The following is a 22,260-nucleotide window of genomic DNA, read 5'->3' on the forward strand; positions in this document are numbered from 1 at the left end:
TCTGACATTGATTTCGGGGTTGGACTAATCGAAGAGTTTGTGTAAATCTTCCTGGTCCAGCTCTAATTTCCAGTCTTGCAGTATCATCCTCCTTGTCTCCAGCACTGCACTTCTGAAAAATACTACTGTACCTGGTTTGAAATACTGCTTAAAAATTCTTTCTTTGACCTTTTTACTGGAAGGAACAGCTGTTGCTTTACTCTAACCTTTAAAACCCACTTGAAGTTTTCTGTTGCCCATCTCAAAACAGATGGCTGTGCAGACGTGGTGGTGGTCTCTTTAGCCCCTCCTACTTGTAACTGTCAGAATGTGCTCATTTGAGGTTGTTAAACAGGAAGTGAGTTGTAATGGTTTGAAGGGTGTAAAGGCACGAACAGCTACAAGTGTGGTTTGTTTTTCAAATTTCATGTTTATTTTTATATGGAAAAGGGCTGAAAGCTTACTTAAAAACAAAAGTGCAGCTCCCATTCATTTTGCAAAGGGTCCATGCAAACACTGACTGAGGTGCTACGTGCAACTGCCTGGCAGCAGTCCCAGCATGCTCCTGCCCCTCTGCTGCCCTGTTGCCCAGGCACAGCTGTACGTGCTGCTGCAGCTGCACAGGAATCCTGTACCGCCGAGGAACAAGCTGAAGAGGAGCAATGGGCTCTGGCCCATTTGTGCAGCCCCAGAGCAAACGGCTGGGCTGCATGTCAGCAGCCTCACCGAATGGGCGAATGCAGCTCGCAGGCTTTGTCACCTGACCATAACCCACCCTCTCCCCATTTTACTGAAAATTTCTTTTCTCTGTGCTGAAATGCAACACTGAGGGAGAAAGAAGCTATGAATTGCATCTCATTTTAAAGATGAATTTGGTTACATTTCAGGCAAATTACGTGTAACGTCAGCTTGTAGTACAGCCGCGAGTCTAGTGCTGCAGAAGCACAAATGATGGCTTGTTTATAGAAAAAGGCATCTGAAACACGTAATAACCTAAAAGTACATTAAGTTCTTGCTGGCTGCATTAAACTCCTCTCTGTTGCTTCACCATAATATACAGGAAAATCCATGAATGCGTTGGACTTTGTCACATAATTTGAAGACCCAGCTGCAGTCTTCTGATGTAATCCAGTATGGAGGTAATGATACCACTAGGTGTCTTATGTAGGTTCTAGCCTCCTTTTCTTCAAGCTTTGACTTCTCCTGTGGGGGCTGCACTCTGCCAAACAGAGAGATGGTGAGAAATGGATGTTCCTTAAAGCTTTTTTTCTGCTTCTAAAAGTGCTCCTCAATTCTTTTTCTAGCTCTTCCTTGATATAGGACAGTTGGGACGGAAAAAAACAGATAGTTCTCCTAGCCCACTATCTGCAGTCAGGTCCAAGAAAAGTGGCACATTTCGCTCACTCCAATTTACTAATCTAACAGTGCTGCTTTCAAAGCCAAGAGCCATTGTTAAGACAGAACTCAGCCGTGTTTTGGTAGCACGTACCTGGGATATGCTGGTTGGCACAGCTGCCGTTACTCACGATTGTAGCAGACGGCTGCAATTGTGCAAGTCTAGCAGAAGCTTTGTGGTAATTCATTCTGTGAGGTGTCCTGTTACGAGTAGTCATTTGATGACGTCCACGGGGTGTTTGAGGTGTCCAGTGTCCAGCTGATGGGTCTGCCATTTTCTGACCCACTATCTGAAGATCAATGGTCTCCAAGGCCATGTCCCAAAGTTCAGGATCATCTAGAATGAATGGAAAGGCGATCAAACCAAAGATGACAGTATTGTACTACAGGAATGACAGTAACTCCAGGACCAGCCCACTCTTTTCCTACAAGTGGTAGCCACTACGAAAGTGAAACTGTAAAGCACCTTTTATGTTGGTGCACAGCAGGGAGACAGTACTACCCCTTGTAGGGGGCGCAGTGCAATGTCCTGGACTTAAGCAATGTCCAGGCACCGTGGTGTATGTGTGACCCAAATAGCCACTGTTATGTTAAGACACCCTCTCACCCCACAAATGTTCTGTTTCTGTGCAATATCACTTGAGGAAAAGGGTTTACTGAATATGTGTAACAACTCTTTACTGACAAGCATGGTGTGCAACCCCGCATAGTGGTGGACATCATTTTCCTGCCACTCAAGCAAGGTCTGTATTGCTAAGATCACTCGTGCTGGCACTTCTTTTATTCCAGCCTCTTCAGAACTTTTACCATTACACTGTACTCAGAAGAGTTGACGTAAATGCTAATGATTTATATTACTCATCACTTTATGGCTGACCTGCAAAGAACTCCTCTTCTATTGCTAGCTCCTGTTGTACTGCTGCTGGACTGCTGTGCTTTACAGGACGATCAGATGTTGCTGGACAGAGGTAACACAAGAGATTAATATTAGAAATACAGAAAAACCCTTTTGCTCCTTAACACAGAGTGAGTCTGAAATGATAAGCAGCAGCTGCCACCAGGTACCCTCTTTCTTTCTAGAGCTGGTTACGTTTTGGTAGCAGTATGTGGAACAGTAAGATTCTGTACCTGATGATGGCTGACGAGCAACTGTGCTACTTTGAAACTGTTTTTAGCCTCTTTACCCCATCCCCAAGTTACAGAATCACAGAATCAATCAGGTTGGAAGAGACCTCTGGGATCATCGAGTCCAACCATTGCCCTGACACCACCATGTCAACTAGACCATGGCACTAAGTGCCATGTCCAGTCTTTTCTTAAACACATCCAGAGATAGTGATTCCACCACCTTCAAAGATAGTTTCCCTGACCAGGAAGTTCCTGCTTACCACACAGCTGTGCAGACCTCCCCATGAGTAAAGAGCAACATTTTAGTAGCTAATGCAGTGTCTGTTTGTCTGCAGCCACCTCAGTGAAGTGCTGCAGCCTCAGCTCGGATGCAGCATGTTAATGGTACTGACAACAGCCACTGTGCTGCATGAAGCTTTGGGGTGGTTGGAAAGTTGCAGTTTTAGTGATGCAGTTTTAGAGCTGACATTCCTGCTGCTTTAAGAACACGGAGGGGAAAAGTATGATAATCCTCCTTCCTCTGGTCTCAAAGGGGTGTTGATAGTACAGTACAAAAGCAAATTAAACTGGTCGGGCTCCTGTACCGAGGGTAACACGTCTGCCAGCAGCTCACATGAAAACTCAATTTTTAATGCCAAGTCTTACCCTGTTTGCTGCTAGGAGTAACTACAGGAACCTGATGCTTTTTCTCCATCTGTTCCCGGAACTGTTGCTGTAGCTGCTTTTGTCGCAATTTCCGCTGGTAAGTGGCATCGCCCTCAATAGCTAAGGAGTCTGGATCTCTGCCCCTCCCGCCAAGTAAGCACAAAGTTAAACAGGATTTCAGCAATTACATTTTATGAAGAAAAAAATGCATAAAAAAAGTAACAGCAATGAAAATCCACTAAACTAGCATCTTATAGCATCTTCTAAATTGGGCTGCCCGCACGTTTTAAAAGGTACAGTATCTTCTAATATAGCTTATAAAATAAATTTATAATCGTCTCACCTGGAACTATTTGGCTGTTTCTGATCTACTGTCACTCCAGCAGCCTCTGTCTGTCCAGGCTTACAATCAGATGCCATCTCACAATGTTGTTTCCCTCCTGTGTTCTGCCTTTCCAAACAGCTGCTGTATCTTGCTTTCTCTATTTCAGGCTCATAGTCCTGTCTTTTAGCTTTGACCAAATCTAACTCAGGGGGCACCTGGTAAAGGAAAAAAAAAGAAAACATTCAGAAATTTCTTTAATCAACTTAATGAAATATGTACAGGCTTTTTCTATACAGTACTGTTGAAAAATCTAGTTTGTTTTCTCTAAGTGTAACAGTAAGGAAACTGAATGCATTTTCAGTGTAAAGTCATTCAGTTAGTTAATCATTGAATTCATGTGACTTTGTATTAATTTAATAGTTCAGTGTTTCAGTGCAGGTAGCCCATGTCTCCCCATACTGTGCTCTCTGCAAACAAGAATAGATGCAGGTGATGGATGCAGAATTACACCACCTCAGACAGTCTCACAAGTCTGTTGCTGAATCTGTTCGTTTTGCCAGTTTTGTTTTCATGCTTGTGTTAAAGGGCACGGCAGACCTTTCCTCAGCTCTGCAATGTGAGGTCACTGAGGAAGGTACACCATTCTCTTTTTATTAAAGATGAGATGGTTTGGCTCTGTGATTTTACAAATTTGTGGCAATGCTGCACATGGACAATGACCCTGGCAAAGCAGAGATCTGTGCCACCTTTACTTGGCGAGATGCTGCTTTGGATCTGCTCCTCCAGGCTAAGTTAGCTAGACAGAACCGCCTCGCAGCTCTAGGCTGAGTAGCAGAGTGTGGTAAATCCTGGTATGATGAAGGCAACTTTGCTATGAAACTCCATGGATCAGCAGTTGGAAAAGGTTTACTTTTTCCTCAATGAGCGAGGTAGGTTATGGCCTAGAAGGCTACTGCCCCCAGCTGGCACATGTCAGGAGCTAACAAGGTTGATGTTGGTTACTGAGCATGTGGAGAAAACGGCACCTAGAACAAGAGAGTTTAAACAGCTTAGTGCTTCCTGCGGGAACATTTAACTTGCTATGAACACAAATGTATGCATTACTGGCATTGAACGGAGAGACTTAGACAACATGGCCATAAATGTCACCTGAGATCTTGAGTAGGGTACTGTTTCTTCACCATAACAATCTTGCCTACTGCAAATAGTCAAAATTTAGAGTAGTTGTGGTACGATGTCGGGGAAGAGCTGTCACAAACAATTCACACAAACTAGTAGGCAAAGGTTTTCCAGCTATTGATCTCATAGCTGGAAACATTCAGTCATGAGATGCATTCATATCATTATAAATAATCTTTTTAATATGACGGACCAGGAGCAGCGGACATCTACTAGTCCCTGCTCTAACAGTCCATATACTGCACCTGACGTGGAAGCTTATTCACGGCTCGTAGGTAGTCTTTGTCTAGGATGCAGTTCCCAAGAGCATTCCCAAAGCACCTGAGAAATAAGAGAGCTCACTGTGACTGAAAATAACACTTAATTCTCACTTAACTTCTGAAAATGTGCAAGTACTGATCTTCACTTACTTGAGTGCCCTCTTCAGTCCATCTGTTACTGCCTCCTTTCTTGCCTTTTCTAGGGACAAGGCCTTAGACTTTAGGCCTTCACTGACTCCATACCCCACATCTTCGTGGTACGACCCATCCTGCAGTAAAATTTTAAAAATTGTAAGTATAAGGGAATTTCTGCACATACAGCACTTCTTTTTAGATGCTGTGCTTTCCTAAGCCAGATTACTTGCTCTTAGCTGGTTGGTCTATAGCAAGGTCGATGTTTTGGGCACCACTAGGTTCTCTGGTGTAATACAGTACTGAGAACCACAGACTGACCTATGCGTGAACTTTCATTCACAGCTTTAGGCAATTGCTCTACGGACAGAGCAAACAAAAAAACCCACTTACCTTAAGTTGAACTTTCACAAATGCACAGACCCCCACATAGAATCTGCCATTGTTGAGATCAACAAAGTCTGGGGGAGGGAAAATTAACATCCTAAATAATAGAAAAGACTTCTGATCCACATTTAGATAGAGCTTATTTTGTCCTTTAAGGACATTCACAAACCTGTCCCATCCTTGCTGAATGTGCCCAAGATACTGTATAATCTTCTATAAAATGGAGCATGACTGACTGACTTACAAAATATTAACTGTAGTTTGAGAATGCTGACTTGCTTATATGCTCTGGGCATGTTACATGATACTTTCTCGTTATCAGTGGCTAGACCTGCCAAACACTCACACCTTGCTACTACATGCATAAACTTAAACATATGAAAGAAGGAAGAGCTGTAAATGTTACTTCTCATTCAGCTACCTATCCTAAATGTTCAAATCATAACAATTTTTTCAGCTGGAAGTATCAATTTATAAAAAATAGCAATGGAAAAGAAACTGTTGGCTATAAAAGTAACTTCTTTCCTATTATACACTAGAAGCCTTCAGTTTGCAAAATTTTGCACAAGGTTTTATCCAGGACAGAGTACCTGAAGAGCTTGACAGGTTGCAATACAGCTCTCAATCCAGAATCTCTAATGTACCTTATTCTAAACCAAAAGTAATGCTATATAATATACATAGGGCACTCTAGTTAGTAGTCTTGCAAGTCTGATAGAAACATGACACATGTCTGCAATTAAATGCTTTGAAGTTCAATCAACTGTACTCTGGGGTCCACAAGTTCTTCTGTACTCATCTGGTCTATTTGTTCAATTGTTGTGTACACCCGCCAGAGGTGCAAGCCCTTTTTCAACCCAGGAATCTAAAATGAAACATAACAGAATCCTCTGTTGCTGAAATGCTAAGGAATGACTTGCTATGGCATTATTGGAAAAAAGACAGAAGTTTGAAGGATGTCAGTCCTTTCTTGACTAAAGGGGGAAAAAAAAAAGTGGTACAGAATAGACGGAGACCGATGATTTAACTTGTTTTATGCCTGGAATCTACCAGCCTGAAGTAAGAAACTATTTCTGAAGGCAAGGGGGAAGGAAGGAGGTACATTTATGCAGCTTTGTTGAGCTACTTCAACAACCAGTCTTCAGTCTAATCACAGCAGATCTGCAAGTAAGGACAATAGTCCTCTGGTAGGTACTATTTCAGCTATCGAGATGGAAGAAGCTTAAGCTTTAAGATCACCTGAATACTTTTTTCTAGAAGAATTTTTCCAAAGCTTTTTGCTGTAAAAATCTCAGAACCAGGTACTGGCTAAAAGAGGAATCTGCAGAAAAAGATGGGTCTCTAATGATTAGGGGAATATATTAACTGAGAATATTAACTTGTTAGAATATAAAAATTACAGGTGAGTATGAAAGTTGGCTCAGGGCTGCTGGGTGTAAAATAGTTTAATTGTAATTACTCTTCACTGAGTGTTCCCATAGAGATCAGAAAACTTAATTAGAATAGCTCCAGAATAATCATAAACACACTTAGTATAATTACTATGACATATTCCAGTGCAAGGTCTTAAAAGAAAACAGAAGCGCCATTAATGTTCAATTTCTCTCACACTTACCAACTGCTAAGACACCTGGAAATTCCACATGCCACTACCCAGGTTCTTTGAAGTGATCAAGTTCTAGGATAGATACCCTGGTCCTCATCTGAGAGGCTTTTCCTTTAGGGTCTCACAGTGAAACAAGAAAAAAGACTTCTTCATCCTCAAGAGATACTTACCAACATTCTGCTGAGTGACTGAATGAGCCCAGCCATTGAAGCCAAACATCTCGTTGGCCAGACTGATTACCTTGTGACCCTCAATATAACAGACCTGAAAAGAAAAGCATATAATACATAAAAATATATATAAATACCTATGCATGTGCACACATATGTACATGCTTTATTTTAAAGAGGGATTACACACATCGTCTTACACTGAGGAAACCCAGCTAAGTTCAAGGTTCAGCTAATGTAAATAAAAGGATGATGGTGCAGCTTTAGGTTCCCCTTCTTCCAGCAAGTGTGGTGGGGTCTTAATATGACAACAAATTAGACTTAATCAAGGGAAGGCAGAGCTAGCAGGCACTGAAGAGGGTAAAATGCAGCCAATGTTATACAATGCTTCATATATTCCAGTCCTGGGAAAAAAATAAGAAAAACATCTCAATGTTCCACAAGTAGATAAATATTCCCTTGTAAAGGATGAAGCACTGAAAAGTTAAGTCTTTTTTAAAAGTGTAAAAGGAACCTGTGGCAGTAAAAGCCAGAATTTATGCTCTGCTGACTTCATATCTGCATATTAAACTACTAGTGGGAAATTAACTTCAAAAAAATAAGGATTATCATAACTTTTTTTACCCCAGTTTTCCTGGAAAAAGATGTGAGTTGAAACATCTGTACATGTTTGTTCCTACCTTTTGTCCTCCTCCAGCTTGCCGACTGCTGATATATTCTGGACCCAGTCTCTGACGCAGAGCATGCTGGATAGCTTGATATTCACTTGCTGTGTATTGATACTTGACAAAAATAAGGTAAGACAAATCTTCTCACTCTCCCTATTTTAGCTCCCCCTCTTCTCCTAATATCACTTCTTTATCTCATTTTATGATCAATTTTTGGTATCAGGATGTAACAGACAAGGAAAGACCTTGTGTGTGTGCATTACATTTGTGCATTATATAGTTTTTTCTCTTACTCTTGAAGTATATGTATACAAGCATTAATTATTGAGCTGTAGCAATTATTTTTCATTTCTCATAACTACCACTTATATTAGAAAAACTGAGATGAGCCAGGCCTGTTAGCATCCTTTTGAAATCTTAATGCAGTCATAATCCTAGTCAAGGTTGCCAGGAACACACATTTAAGCTTATATTTTACCTCTCAAAAATAAAACATAATATCTCTGTGATCCAAAAAGAAAAGTGTATTTAAAAACTCCAACAAACCCAAAGTTTAACCTTGCTCTACCACCATACGCCATCAGGGCAGGCAGCATAGCAGCTCAGGCAAGCAATCAAAACAGGAATTTCTTGAGGAGTGTTCAGCAAATTCCCCTCATGCAGGGAAGGTCCTTTGGATAACTCCAACATCACTGGTATCATTGGATAACACCAGCACCTCTGGAAGCTTGAAGTGTTGTAACTTTGCTCCTTGTCTTAGCAGAAATACAATTTGCAATCTGTAAAGGTCAGAGAAGCCTAAATGCATGTTTAAGGATTCAAGCACTAAAAAGGTTGTGTTGCTGTGCTCTGATGTGGGACTGAACAGAGATTTCGCCACCTAAGTCCTAAGTATTGAGTATGCATGTATTGGCTGCCCTATCATTCAGCAGAACACAGAATTCAATAGAACGTGTGCCATACAAGTTCCAACGCCTGCCAAACCTCTGACTTGTATTTGGTTCTATTTAAAATTAAAGGAATAACTTTGTCTTTTTCTGGCACTAATGCAAGCCTGTAACCAAAAGACATATGACAAAAGGGAGAGTGCACATGCCTATGCCATGTTCAGCAACTATGTATAAACGCCTGTCTTGGAGAAGAGAATTCACCACCAAAAGGTCCGTTCAGTCCAGATACAGTTTGCCTTTTTCCAAATTATTTTTAATTTTTTTAAATTATTTTTTAATAGTTGAGTGAAAGTAGCTGATTTTTCTGAACCAGTACTGAGAATGTGTGTGAGGAAGATCCAGGCCATCTGGGAATAAGAGAGAATAAAACGAGCCCCATTTTTAAGGAACAAAATTTAAAACCTTTTGTGAAGAATCCAGAGCCATTTATTATAACTCAAGGCATGCCAAGGCTATCATGGAGGAAAATGTAATGTAGAGTTAGGTATAGCATAGCTAGGGTAATGGATATGACTCCAACCTTACTGTATCCAGCTTTAAAATGAGTAAATACGCAGAGCAGATTTCCAGAAGCGCAAACATAAAACTTCCATTTCCCTTCCAGGCAAAAGGAACTGACCTGTCCAAAGCAAGCAACTGAATTGCTAGTGCTGGAACTATCGCTGCTGATGTGGCTTTCGTTGTCTTTCCCTTGACTTTCAGGCATCCCTAAAGATAAGAGAAAATACAAACACTGAAGATAACAGAACTCACAGTTTGTATAAAGACATGCCAAAAAACTATTGAGAAGTCCACTGCCCAGTGAGTATAACAATATTCTGTCACAGATGTGCTAGACATTACAGTACTATTATACTTCTCACTCCATGGAACTACTGCAGCCCCAGTTGGAAATTTGTTTTCTGATGTTGTTTCAGAACAGTCAAAACTTTTCTTCTTAAATACATTATACTATGCAGGCAGAAATGGCTAGTTTCAGTCTAAAAGCAGAGGAACTGTTCTGGTCTTCCATCCATAAAACCAGTAAAGGTGAGCCTAAATTAAATTAGATCAGTGAAATATTTGAAGAACAAATAAATTATCCTTGATAGAAAAAAAAATCAACAGCATCTGGATTCTGCACAAGATCAGAGACTAGAACAAAAAATTAATGTCTTGAGTCCTTATTCTAAATATTAGACTGATAACAAATGATATATTTTTTTTTTCCTTTTAGGTAAATGTGAATGCGTTGTACTGTTCTAGGTAAGGAAAAACAAAATAATTCCCTCTTTCAGATTCTTCAGCGCTGCCTCCCTAGATCACTTTCAATATCCATTAATACTTAGGCTCTGATAAAAGGCAGAGGCAACTTTCTAAAATTTTACTTGTCCATACCCTGACTTGTCAGTCTTTATTTTAGATTGCTTTGACTGTAATCATGCTGTCTTGTGTTATGATGGTATTGTATGAACTACACAGAGTTGAGAAAACATCCAGAACCTCTAAGAATGTTAAGAAGTTGTACCGATAATTCAGTAGATGGCACCCTTTTCCAAACCAGTACCCAACGACTACCCACTATTGCATGACCGCTCCACCCTGCTGCCGGAGAAGGGGTCTTGCTGAGAGCTTGTACAACAGGCGTGCAAAGGAGCTGCAGCAGCACTTCTATAATAAGCCCATAGAGATAATCTTTTACTGTATTTGCACAAATGCTGAGTACATCTGGTAGTCTATCTCTAAGACTTTGTATGCAATATGAATATAAGGCAAATCAATATACATACAAGGCAGCTGGAGATGTCAAAACAGTTTGAGAAAGCCTAAAATCCTCAGTAGACAGTGTTACTTGACAGTCAGAACCTGGCTACTATTGTGTTTTCCTACTGTACTCCAGGCTCAGCGCTTTGAAAAACAAGTTGTTTTTCTAGTCTCTGAAGAAGGAAGCCAAAGTTTACGAGAACTTGGCAAACAATTTTCAGAAAAAGGATACTAGTTGTTTCGTTGGCAAGTATGAGCACTGGTCATTATGCTAGGTGTAGCTAAAATTCTCCTTAATTTTGGTTGGCTATAATTATTCATCTCTGGTCCAAAAGTTGTATATTTGTACCGTTTATACATTTGAATGTGTTTCAATCAAAAGTTTGCTGCAATTTGTGGTAAATACATTTGGTTTTGGAAGAGAACATGTAGAAATTAATATTACCAGGAGCTACTCTTGTGATTTAAGCAGGCTATTGCCCCTGTTAAGCAAAGAGTCCATAGCATTCTGAGGGCGACAATTAGAAAAAATAGTATCTGTGGTGAGGGGCAGAGGGAACCAAAGTTTGAACAACACTACTCTATTTTTTTTCCCCTACTCTAAGCAGCCTAAATCAGATCTTAATTATCATAAAGCCCCTGGGGAAAAAACAATGCATGAAATGTGTGTTTGCCTGCATAGCCCTATTACCAGTTTGCCACAAATCTTTATGCACAACAGGTGGGTGGCATTTTGAAGCAAAATTGCTTTAACTGAAACCAATATTAAGTCCTTTTAGTTTCTATACAGTGTGCATAAATGTGTCAGTCTAAATCCTCTGAAGAGATACATTCTTTAATGAAGCTCTGAATAAGAATGTGGGAATTGACTGAGTGAGAACGAAGTACAGAAGTCTGCTGAAAACAGCTTCACCATCATTACAGTTTTGATCCATCGGATCAGATGCTGCTAGAGAATGCTAGCAAGCCACTTCTTTGCAATAAACAGTTTAAAAACATGTCAGTGGCTTGTATTCAAATTATGTGTTACTCTACAGCTTGTGTGAAGGAGACAGATTATGCCAGTTTGGTTCAGGCTTTGCCTGTAGGAAGTTTGCTTCAGCTGTGAGCCTGGTTTAGCCAAACAGTCTATTAGAGTGATGTGGTGGGCTTTCCCAGTCTGGGGAAGCGCAGCACAGCAAAGCCCTGTGTCTGAAAGCAATGGTCAGAGCATTTCGAAGTGACCAGAACTTCAACTTCAAAACTTATTAGAGTAGGAGTTCGGAAGATGGGAAAAGTTAATTCTGCAATGGAGTTATAAATCTACCTCAACACCAGAGCCAGGAGCTGGGGAAGGCAAGGCACTTCCATTCCTCAGTAGAATATTGTTTCCTCACCCCCTCTCTCCCCACAACGTTTTAACTCGCATGAAGCATTAATAGGGAAGTAGATAATAAGCTATTGATGAGAGTACAAAAGAGCCTCAAACACCCTCCAGGGCCAGGACAGTGCTAGGGGACTGCCTGAGTCATAAACCGGTGTTAGAAGTGCCCTATTTTCAAACCATCTTGAAATACTAAAATTTAAAGTTCAAATATACTTGCTCGGTATGCAGGATGATAAAAGCAGTTTATCATCAGTTTAAAGACACCTAGGAATTATAATTTTTTACCTCTGTGACTGTGACCATTATTTTTTACAGGGAATTATTTCCAGTTTAGCTGGTAACGTTCTCAGAAAGTTTTCTTAGTGATTGAGAAAAAACACCTACAAGACTACAGATGCTGCACTGTCCTCCAAAACATTATCTTGATAGACAAGAACAGGCAAAGAATCTTAACAGCTTTTACTACTACCATATTTGTGACAGTTTTTTAAAAATAACACAAAATTTGTTAAAATTTGAACATATTAGGTGCACGATCAGAAAAATGGCTATTTTAGGAAACCGGTGTATGAAATACTAATTTTTAACAGCACTCTAGAAGTAAGCATTTATTTGTGGTGGTGGTAGTGAAGTGAGCAGCTGCTGAGAAAATCTGGGTGTGTACAAAATTCCTATGTCGGAAATAAAACCAACCTTCTCAAACAGATAATCCAGAATTTGATCTGTACAACTACTACTGTAGGTTTATGGAAGCAACGCCTTCATCTTCCATGATAGTATGCACATAACTCCTAATTTTCTAAACACATACCTCACACAACCTTTCTACCCTACTGTCCATTACCACAAAAAGAGATTTTGGTCCTAAGTCACCTCATTTCCTATCAGTTCCCCTCTGTCTTGATAAACTAGGTTTTTGAACTATGCACTGTGCCTCAATCCTATGCTAGGAGTGTCAGTTCCCAGTTCTCTGCACAAGTAAGGTAGAAGCAGGCAGTTTTGCATCACTTTGAAATAGTTTGCATACCATGAATTGTGTAAGTACCACAACTTGGGAAACGCTCATGTAGATCTCCTTCTACGCCAAAGTGACCCGCTTAGCAGATGAGGGCAGGGCTGTGGCTGTAGTCTATCTAGACTTCAGTAAGGCATTCGACACTGTCTCCCACAGCATCCTCCTAGACAAACTGGCTGCCCGGGGCTTGATGGGTGGACTCTCCGATGGGTTAAAAACCGGCTGGATGGCCGAGCCCAGAGAGTGTGGCGAATGGTCCCAACTGGCGGCTGGTCACTAGCGGGGTTCCCCAGGGCTCAGTTTTGGGGCCGGTGCCGTTCAATATCTTTATAGATGATCTAGACGTAGGGATTGAGTGCACCCTCAGCAGATTTGCAGCTGACAACCAAGCTGGGTGGGAAGTGTCGATCTGCTGGAGGGTAGGAAGGCCCTACAGAGGGATCTCGACAGGTTAGATAGATGGGCCGAGAGGAACAGCATGAGGTTCAACAGGAACAAGTGCCGGGTCTTACACTTGGGCCACAACAACACCACACAGCGCTACAGGCTGGGGGAAGAGTGGCTAGAAAGCGGCCCGGCGGAAAGAGACTGGGGGTGCTGATCGACACCGGCTAAACACGAGCCAGCAGTGTGCCAAGGCGGCCAATGGCATCCTGGCCTCTACTAAGAATAGTGTAGCCAGCCGGACTAAGGAAGTGATCGTTGCTCTCTACTCGGCACCGGTGAGGCCGCACCTCGAACACTGTGTCCAGTTCTAGGCCCTGCACTTCAAGAAAGATGTTGAGGTGTTGGAGTGAATCCAGAGGAGGGCGACCAAGCTGGTGAAGGCTCTGGAGGGTGTGACCTACGAGGAACGGCTGAGAGGGAGCTGGGGTTGTTTAGCCTGGAGAAGAGGAGGCTCAGAGGTGACCTTATTGCAGGCTACAACTACCTGAAGGGAGGTTGTAGCGGAGTAGGAGTCGGCCTCTTCTCCCAGGCAACTAGCGACAGGACAAGAGGACACAGCCTCAAGCTTCACCAGGGGAGGTTCAGGTTAGACATTAGGAAGCCTTTCTTCTCAGAAGGGGTCATTAGACGTTGGAATGGGCTGCCCAGGGAGGTGGTGGAGTCACCACCTCTGGATGTGTTTAAGAAAAGACTGGACATGGCACTTAGTGCCATGGTCTAGTTGACGTGGTGGTGTCAGGGCAATGGTTGGACTCGATGATCCCAGAGGTCTCTTCCAACCTGATTGATTCTGTGATCATGGCTGTTTCAAAAAATTGTGGCATCACAGAATCTAAGATATGGCTTTACTATAGACTCTGTACTTTTAGAGGGCTTTTCATTCAACCTCATCCTTCTCTATATGGCAAGGTTCCTTCACAGTGAAGCTTTGAGTTGTGGAGTAATCATCTTTAACATTCTGTCAATAAATGCAGTTCCACTGAGCCCACCAAGAGCAAAGAGCTATGCATGTAGCAACAAGTGATTTAGCAAGCACTAAAGATAATACCACATTTTTAACCCAAGGTTCATATTGCTCTAACAAAAAATACAAAAAACTTTAGAAGTTTTATTTCTGTGGGGTATGCTCTCCCCTGGGAACTCCAAACTCTTTTAAAAGTTCATTAACCTGTTATGCAAAGTCTGCTTTACCTAACACTGAGCTGAGGCGTACATCTTTTAAGTACAATGGGGCAGATGTTCCTAATCAAGACAGCCCTGGGCTATACCACAGTTTAAAAAGAGTGGAAAACACATTACAAAATTGCAGCGGAAAAATTGCCTACAATATAAATTTTCAGTTTTGACTTCTAATAATATCTCTCGGCCAACAACCTTGATGACTTGAGAAAAGTGAGTTAAGTTCCACAGAAGAAAAAGTTATTCAGTGTTTTATAGGTTAAACAATAAAATGCATGGGGAGGTCATGAGACTGGATGTCTGTTGTAGACTACAGGTGGCCTCTGATGCTTACCATGATACCATATCAATGCATCTTACTGGTTGATTCAGGCCACATTCTGTAGTAAAACGACCCCAGAAAGGGCATAAACTGGCATAATTTAGAAAGTTTGAGCTAACTGCAGTAGTTTAAATATATTTGATTTCAAGGCATATGAACACCACTACACCAAGTTCTCCTCAGTTACAGCACATTTCAGATTTGACATACCTTCCAACTTATTTCTGTGGAATCTATCTATGTGGCTTCAAAAGCAAAATTTAACCCTTGGCTTTATTAGGCAGTAATATGTTTGCTTTTGGTATGACTAGGATAATGATACTCTCCCTGCACAAAACAGAAAACACTAATTCTCGTTACATTTTTTACTGATTAACATTGTAATGAACAGAGTGTAAAGCATTCTCTTCCTTATCTTTACGCAAGCTTAGCAGAATAACAGTGCACTTGTAAGGAATGTTTCTATTTAGAATGTTTGTATACATCCAACATCTGAAATGAAGCCTATCTGGTCAGCTCCTGTATTTCTGCAACACAGGATGAGCAACTCCTCTCCTTACTCATTATGCCAAGTTTCCTGTCATAACAGCCTTTATACACTTGTCATGAATTCATCAAACATCAATATATCTATTCAAAGTTGTTCTAGGACTGTACTTCCCCAGCACTTACACATCTAATTCCAGCTCAAATGAGTGAGTTTAATGCATGTATTGCTGTTTTAGACTGCATATTTTTCAAATTTTCCTGGTTACTCCTCCAAACATGTTCTTAATAGCAATGTTAAGTGTAAATTACTTCTCTCCTACACCATTTTGTTCACCATTTTAAAATTCAGCACCCATTGTCACTTTTGCCTTACAAAGGGTCCACAAAGCTTCATTAGATAAAAATGCATCAACACAACCTTATAAAATAGATCATTCCAAACAACTCTAAATTTGAAGTATATTTGCTTTCTAAGAATATAAATCCTACTTAATTTCTCACATGACTTCATTTCATTGCATTACTCCACAATTCTTTACAGAAAATGTTTCATTAAAGGGATTAACTGGTACTCCTTCACAAATAATCTTTCAATGATGGTGTAAGAACATCCCTATAACAACGAAAGATGAGCTAGGTTTGTATTAAGAGGTGCTCTCTTTTATTATACCAAGTGGTAGAACTGAAGGAAAAGAGAAACAACTTGTTTAGCATACAAGCTTTTTTCCAAGTGTGAAACAGTAACACCTCACAGTTATGAAACCAAAAAGTGAACAATCCACTCTTGAACAACTCGTTTCACATTTATAAAGACTGGCTAGAAAAAAGAGCTTGTTCTGGAGACCAGATCTGGCAGAAATATTACTCAAATATCATAAATTATTTATGTGAGTACTTCTTTCTAAAAGCCTGTCAGATTGATTTATAACCACATCATTTATGTATAAGCCACTTTAGTCATTGCAAGGAAAAGAGAGCAGGCTTTTTAATTCAAGAGTAATGGTTTGGGACTTGACTTAAAGGGAAAAGCAGCCTGTCCAATTGTAACTGTAGAAAGCCTCTACTTGTGCCAAATGCAATTACTAGACAAGAAATTAATCCAGGCTGGAATCTAGAACAGCTGAACTCTGTAAGAGCTGTGGGAGATCTGTCAAACTGCAGATCATAAAAAACATTGTGACTACAAGCACAGAAGACACTTCTGGCAGCAAGACCATGTTAAGCTGACACACTAATTAAGCTACCATGAAATATCTAAAGCTCTCAAGCTCTCTGTTTTTCTGTTTTGCTCCAGGTTGACACTGTTTATTTTTAAATGGAAAATCATTTACACTTGAAATTGACAGAATACTTCAGTCATGGGCAAGCCTGTTATTTATTTTCATCCTTCTGCTTTCTTGAGAATGTAAAGTATCCCTTTTTTTGGGACACTTTAGGCTTGACAAGAAGGGCTTGTATATTATAGCATGCACTTACCTGCACTATGCTATTCTTCAGAAATTAATTTAAAATGGATTCATTCTGTGCTTCTACAGTTGAAAAGGAAGTTCAGGCTATTGGGACCTCTACGTATGTCAGCTGTCATAATTGTGAGAGGTCTGCATTATTATGTTTATCACAACAACATACTAATTTAAATAGTGATCATTTATATGTCACTAACTAACTGTGCCATTCCTTGTGCAGTATTACAGATCTATCCCATTTACCATAATCTCTCACTTTAGTGTCCCCTGGGAATAATGGCTGTTAATGTTGTTTTTGGCAATTTACACCCTGAAATCACAAAAAAACACGAGCTAGGAAGATGTCTGAGCAGGCCCTTTGCTCTGCCTGCCTGGATGAAGGCGGGGCTCAGTTACAGCAGGCTGGGGAAGGGAAGGAGCATTTATGTGGGAAACCGACGTTTGCCCACGGTAAGCGGCCTCGGTGGCAACGTGGCTGAGTGTGCCAGCTTTGCCGTTGCGGGTGTTTACCGGAGGAGAGTCGCGCTGCCTCCCGGTGCCCCAGACACCTCGCACTCGTTCGGGCGGGGCTCCGAACGCCGGCTCGCCGCTGCTCCGCGGTCAGGGCGCCCCGGGGACGGGACGGCAGGAGACCGGCCGCCTCAACTCGGCGGGAGCGGGGCACCCGAGAAGAGATGGGGAGCGGCCCCCGGCCCGCGGGGCTGGCGCGACGAGCCCCACCTCAGGAGGCGCCGCCAACGGCTTCCCCCGGCGCGTGGGCCTCGGAGGAAGCGCCCGCCCCCCGCGCGCCCTTCGCCCACCGGGTGGGTCCACGGGAGGGGAGCGTTTCCCGCCCAGCCGTCCCTGCGGCGCTGGGCCGCCGGCCGCAGTACCTGGGCCGAGAGGGCCGCCGCCGTCCTCTGGTGGCAGTTCGCAGTTCCCGCCCGGAGAGGGGAAAGGCGGAAGAGGGCGCCCGGAGCAGCCACTACGGCACGGGAGAGAACTCAAACTTCCTACGTCCGCGCTAGGCGGTGACGCAGCGCCAGGCCTGTCGAAGGCCGAGGCCACGCCCACGGAGGGGCGGGGCGGTACCCGGAGCAGCCCAGCCCCGGGGGGAGGGGGAGGCAAACCCGGCTTGTGAGCGCGCGCCGTGGGCGGGGCGCCGCGCGGCCGTGGAAGGGCGGGGCTGCGGGGCTTCGTGCTTCGGCGGCGGCGGCAGGGGCGGGGCTTGTGTGTCTCGCGCCGGGGGCGCGGGAGGGAGGGGCGGAGCTCGCGCGCGAGAGGCGGAGGAGGCGGCGGAGAGAGGCGGAGGCGGCGGGCGCGGAGCCGACCTCGCCGGGGCGCCGCCGCCGCCCGCTCCCGCCGTCGCGCACCCCCTCCCCGTGGGCTGACAGGCAGGTGAGGGGCCTCCCTCGGTGCGGCGGGGCGGGGGGGGGTGTTAACGTTTCTTACCGGCCGCTGGGGGGAGTCAGGGGCGGGGCGGGGCCTGCGGGAGCCGGTAGCTGTGGGAGCCGGTAGCTGCGGGCAGTCGCCGGGCTGGGCAGGGGCTGTGGCGGCGGAGCAGGGGGCAGGCGGCGGCGGGGCCTGTCGCTGGGGGAGCTGCTGCTCAGGTGGGTCCGGGTCCGGCGGCGGCTACCCCGAGGGCTGCGCGGCCTGTCGGCCGGCCGGAGAGAGGGGGGGCGCCCGGGCGCGGCCGGGGGAGGCGGCCGCGGGGGTGCGGGCCTCGCCCCTGCCGGGCCCCCGCGCACGCTGTCACCGCCCGGGGGCTGGGCGGCGGCAGCCCGGCCCCGGCCGGCCCGCGGGCACCGCGGCGGGGACGGCCACATCACCCTGCCCGCCGGCGGCAGGCGAGCGGGCCCGCGTCCTGCCGGGCAGTGCTCGTGGTGGCGGTGCGCCGGGGCGGGCGGCTGTGCGCCGGGTGGGGTTGGGTTTTGCCTCCTACAGTCGGTCCTTCGCGCTCTTCTCACTCGCGTTCCGTACGGTATTTTTCCGCCCCTGCTTATTTAGTCCGTCCTTGGGAAGCGCACGATTTTGTTGTCTTAGTCACATCATATGGGGTAACGATGAGCGGGGTCTGTCTGCGTAGACCTTGCGGGGTTGTTGGATTTTTTTTTTTTTTATTTTTTCCCTTCTGAATGCTGAATGGTCATATTTCATTTATCTTATTACGTTTACTACAAAGTAAGCGTCAGCTGACACAGTGCTTTGTTTCTGAATCTGCTGCCATCCTGAAGCGTGTGTCAGGAATTGCTGTCTTTCCACATCTGTCTCGTTTGTAGCGTGAACTTTAAATCTTACTTATGAAGCATGCAATTTATTTTATGTGGAATGTTGCATACACGCTGGAATTCCACTTTATGGTTCGTGCCGACATGGTGTGAAATGGTTTAAAGCGACACTCCAATGGAGATAGGAGAGATTAGGAGATATGAAGAACAGATATGAAGAAACACCTATGGGGGTGTGAGGGGGGAAGCAGTACAGAAGCAAGAGAATGAAAGCAAATGGATAGAAATAGAATTGCTCCGAAGGACAATGTATGTTTAACATTTTATCCAAGCTCATTTTAGGGACACATTGATGTATGTGGGGTGGTTGTAGCTGGATAGTATGCTACCTCAAATCCGACAGGTTGTAACCAAAAAAAAAGTTGTCTGGTTTGACTGCAGGGTTGTGATTCTTAAACGATGGCTAGGACGTCTACAGCAGTAACCTCTACCAGCTGCCTGCCCTCCTTTTCTCCCCGAGGTTACTGCATCTATAGCAGTAGGTGGCTGAACATACGTCTCCTCTTGAGCTACTGCAGTCTACAGCCTGACATAGTACTGTAAAATATATTTTCGTATTTTGTCTTGAAAACTGCAGCAGCTCAGATGTGTGCCCCAATTCAGGGTCACTTATGAGTCAGCACCCTTCCAGCCATGTCAAGTATGATTAAAAGAGAAAAATCACTACCTTGCCCGTGCTAGTATGAGCAGAGTTGGCAGTACAGTATTTTTTTTTTTTTCAGTAATGAAGTATTTGGACTAAACCACTAGTTATTGAATAACTGAGGCAGCTGTTCTGAATGTAGTTCAGTTCTGGAAGCATAGTTCAGAACTTTATCACAGAACAGCAGTTCCCTGAATTGTTAAGTATGTGACTTTACTGTATCATCCAGAAATCTGGACTTTTCTGAATCTACCACACTGCAAGAGGGGCTGCAACTAGAAAAAGTTTGGGATCTGCTGGGTAAAACATGAGTTTATCATAATATTTGATATAATTTGAACTTTCTTCATGTTTTCTGGGAAACTAATTTAGCTGTATTCAGATCACTGTAAGGATGTTAGCAGGTTTTCTTCATTTGGGTTTCTGTTATCTGGGCTATATTAAAGCATCATGTTTTTCATAAGTCTTAGCATTGTTTCTTTGATCCTGTCACAAGCTTTTATGAGATTCTGTTCACATAACTTTTCCTCTCTAACATCTGGCTAATGGCCTGACTGGCAAAAAAGCAGGTTTGCTATTTACATGACCTGTACCTTTTTATTGAATTGCAAATCTTGGTCATGAAAGAAGCCTTTTTTTTTTTTTTTTTTTTTTTTTTGCTGAATCTGCTACTTTCTCAGTTCCTGGTAGCAGTTGTCTGTGTTGCTATATGAATAGAAATATTTCACCATGCTATTGTAACCAGTGCACTAGTTCCTTGGTATTATTCCTTATTTTGTGAAGCGGGATACTCTCCCATTGTTATCCCTCCTCCCCTCACCCCTCCCTGTTTTCAAGCCTGTTCCCCCAAAAGCCTCTCTTGTGAAAGAGGTTTGTTACAACACTTACCTGGCTGAGCCGCTCAAAAATTGTAGTACGTTTGGAAGGTCTGGCTTGTTTTATCTGAGTATGGTATGCTCAGAAATGCATGGATGGATGCATGCATGCAGCTTTTTAAATAATGAGACTGAGTGCTAGAATTAAGAAACAATAATACACGTCCTTGGACCTTGCTGGCTACCCTGCAAAGAAACTACTATGGAGTAGAGCATGTTCTGTCATCTTATTCATCTCTTCCTTGTGGAGTAAGTAGATCTCATGAAAGGAAATGTATACTTGTGGGAGACAAATTAACTGAGAAGCTGATGAATATTTCTGGCTCTTGTTTAGAGACTTACGGGTAGCGTGTTCTGGATGGGATATCTTGTAAGAATGGCAGAGATGAATAGGAAACAGCATGGTATCTAAAAAGGACAGATAATCAAGATGCTTCCATGTACTGTGGTGATTTGAAGTATATGTGTACCATTTATGTTAACCTGTCAAATTTAAAAAGCGTTTAGCAGGAGTGTCAATTTATGTTTAGAAACGAAACACTCCTTTGACAAATAACTGCTGGGTTTTTCCTCAAAATGTTAGTGTCACGGTTGATGGCCTACCTTTTACAAAACAGAGTTTTCAATATGTTAGTCACCTAAAGATTATCAGGGATTTCTGAGATATTTTTCTGGGAAGATGTCTCTTGTCTGTGTATAGGAGGGAGAACGTATCAATTCCTGTATTCTCCTGTTTGGTGAGATGGAACAAGGGCACTGTTGCTTTCAGTAACTTGGCAGATGGGCAAGTCAGTTACTTTAAAGGTGGGTTGTGTTGTTTTTTGTGTTTTTTTTTTTTTTAAAAAAAACTTTTAAACTTTTTTTTTAAAAAAAAAAAAAAGGACTGGACATCAACAGATGTCGGTGCTTGGGCATCTATTCATGCGCTATCTAGGAATGAGAATCAGTCGTTATGAACAGTTCTTTTTTTTGTATTCTTTCCATCTTAATTTCATTCATCCCTTTTGCTTTCTTGCTGTCAAGGCCATGAGGATAAGAAAATTTTGATATGGATAAACAACTCTGAATTCCGTGGGTTCAATGCCTTGTGTTCACCATTGGCTGGCTTGCAAACAATCTCCAAAGTAAACTTTGTTCTGACATTATCTTGTATAGTAGTCATTAATTTAACATGAAATGTAGTGAACTTTCTTACCTTACAGAACTAGTCAAACCTAAAATCTACATTGTAGTCCTAAAATGGATACATTTTTTATGTAAAGTAGCATAGCAGCCTTAGGTTTTGTAATTGTGGTGTGCACCAGAAGGTAACAGGAATTCAATTTTTTTGTCTTCATCTTGGTTGACACACCTCTTAAGTTCTTGTGAATCGTGTCTAGTTTCTCATTGTACCTGCTGTTTGAATTCCAGGGTAAAGATATTTGTCAGAGCTTTACTGGAATATAAGCTTTTCCTGTTTTGGAATTCCATCTTTTTTTGTTTTCCTTGCTCTGTTCTGGAGGCCAGGTCCCATTGTATAATCTAGTTGTTCCTATTCGTGATTAACTAGTAAGGTATGAATTATGAAAATGTGAACAATTGTCTACTGTGTCTGCTACACTGCTTTATCAGATTAAGACGGCTC

At 43.0% G+C, this 22,260-nt stretch overlaps 2 protein-coding genes across 9 annotated transcripts in view; one reads left to right on the forward strand and one right to left on the reverse strand.

Annotated features, from left to right (window-relative positions):
- Positions 1 to 389: 389 nt before the first annotated feature.
- Positions 390 to 17,887, reverse strand: RAD52 (RAD52 homolog, DNA repair protein). Of its 8 annotated transcripts, none has more exons than XM_068401343.1 (12): positions 17,724 to 17,887; positions 9,444 to 9,532; positions 7,887 to 7,988; positions 7,207 to 7,300; positions 5,437 to 5,504; positions 5,062 to 5,180; positions 4,897 to 4,972; positions 3,491 to 3,687; positions 3,148 to 3,284; positions 2,252 to 2,332; positions 1,469 to 1,711; positions 390 to 1,198 (listed from the first exon to the last, which is right to left on the reverse strand). In XM_068401343.1, the coding sequence occupies exons 2-12, from the start codon at positions 9,528 to 9,530 to the stop codon at positions 1,140 to 1,142; spliced, it is 1,263 nt and encodes a 420-aa protein (XP_068257444.1). In that variant the 5' UTR covers positions 9,531 to 9,532; positions 17,724 to 17,887; the 3' UTR covers positions 390 to 1,139. The 8 variants fall into 8 exon arrangements, with proteins under 8 accessions (XP_068257444.1, XP_068257442.1, XP_068257443.1 ...); XM_068401341.1 differs by having other exon boundaries at positions 3,148 to 3,290; XM_068401342.1 differs by lacking the exon at positions 17,724 to 17,887 and adding an exon at positions 17,362 to 17,428 and having other exon boundaries at positions 3,148 to 3,290.
- A 241-nt stretch (positions 17,888 to 18,128) lies between these two features.
- Positions 18,129 to 22,260, forward strand: part of ERC1 (ELKS/RAB6-interacting/CAST family member 1) — a 310,530-nt gene continuing 306,398 nt past the window's right edge. Inside the window, 1 exon segment of the mRNA XM_068401134.1 lies at positions 18,129 to 18,228. The gene's annotated coding sequence lies outside the window, so the exon portion shown is untranslated.

The sequence above is a fragment of the Nyctibius grandis genome, chromosome 5 (assembly GCF_013368605.1).
Source record: "Nyctibius grandis isolate bNycGra1 chromosome 5, bNycGra1.pri, whole genome shotgun sequence".
Taxonomy (NCBI): Eukaryota; Metazoa; Chordata; class Aves; order Nyctibiiformes; family Nyctibiidae; genus Nyctibius; species Nyctibius grandis.

What these genes read in the sequence shown, in the direction of transcription:
- RAD52 (XM_068401341.1), bottom strand. Translation starts at nt 9,530, where the DNA reads ATGCCTGAAAGTCAAGGGAAAGACAACGAAAGCCACATCAGCAGCGAT. An exon ending in TTGTGAAAGTTCAACTTAAG is followed by an intron (nt 5,181 to 5,436) that starts GTAAGTGGGTTT and finishes ATTTTACTGCAG; the next exon opens with GATGGGTCGTACCACGAAGA. An exon ending in TGAATAAGCTTCCACGTCAG is followed by an intron (nt 3,688 to 4,896) that starts GTGCAGTATATG and finishes TTCCTTTACCAG; the next exon opens with GTGCCCCCTGAGTTAGATTT.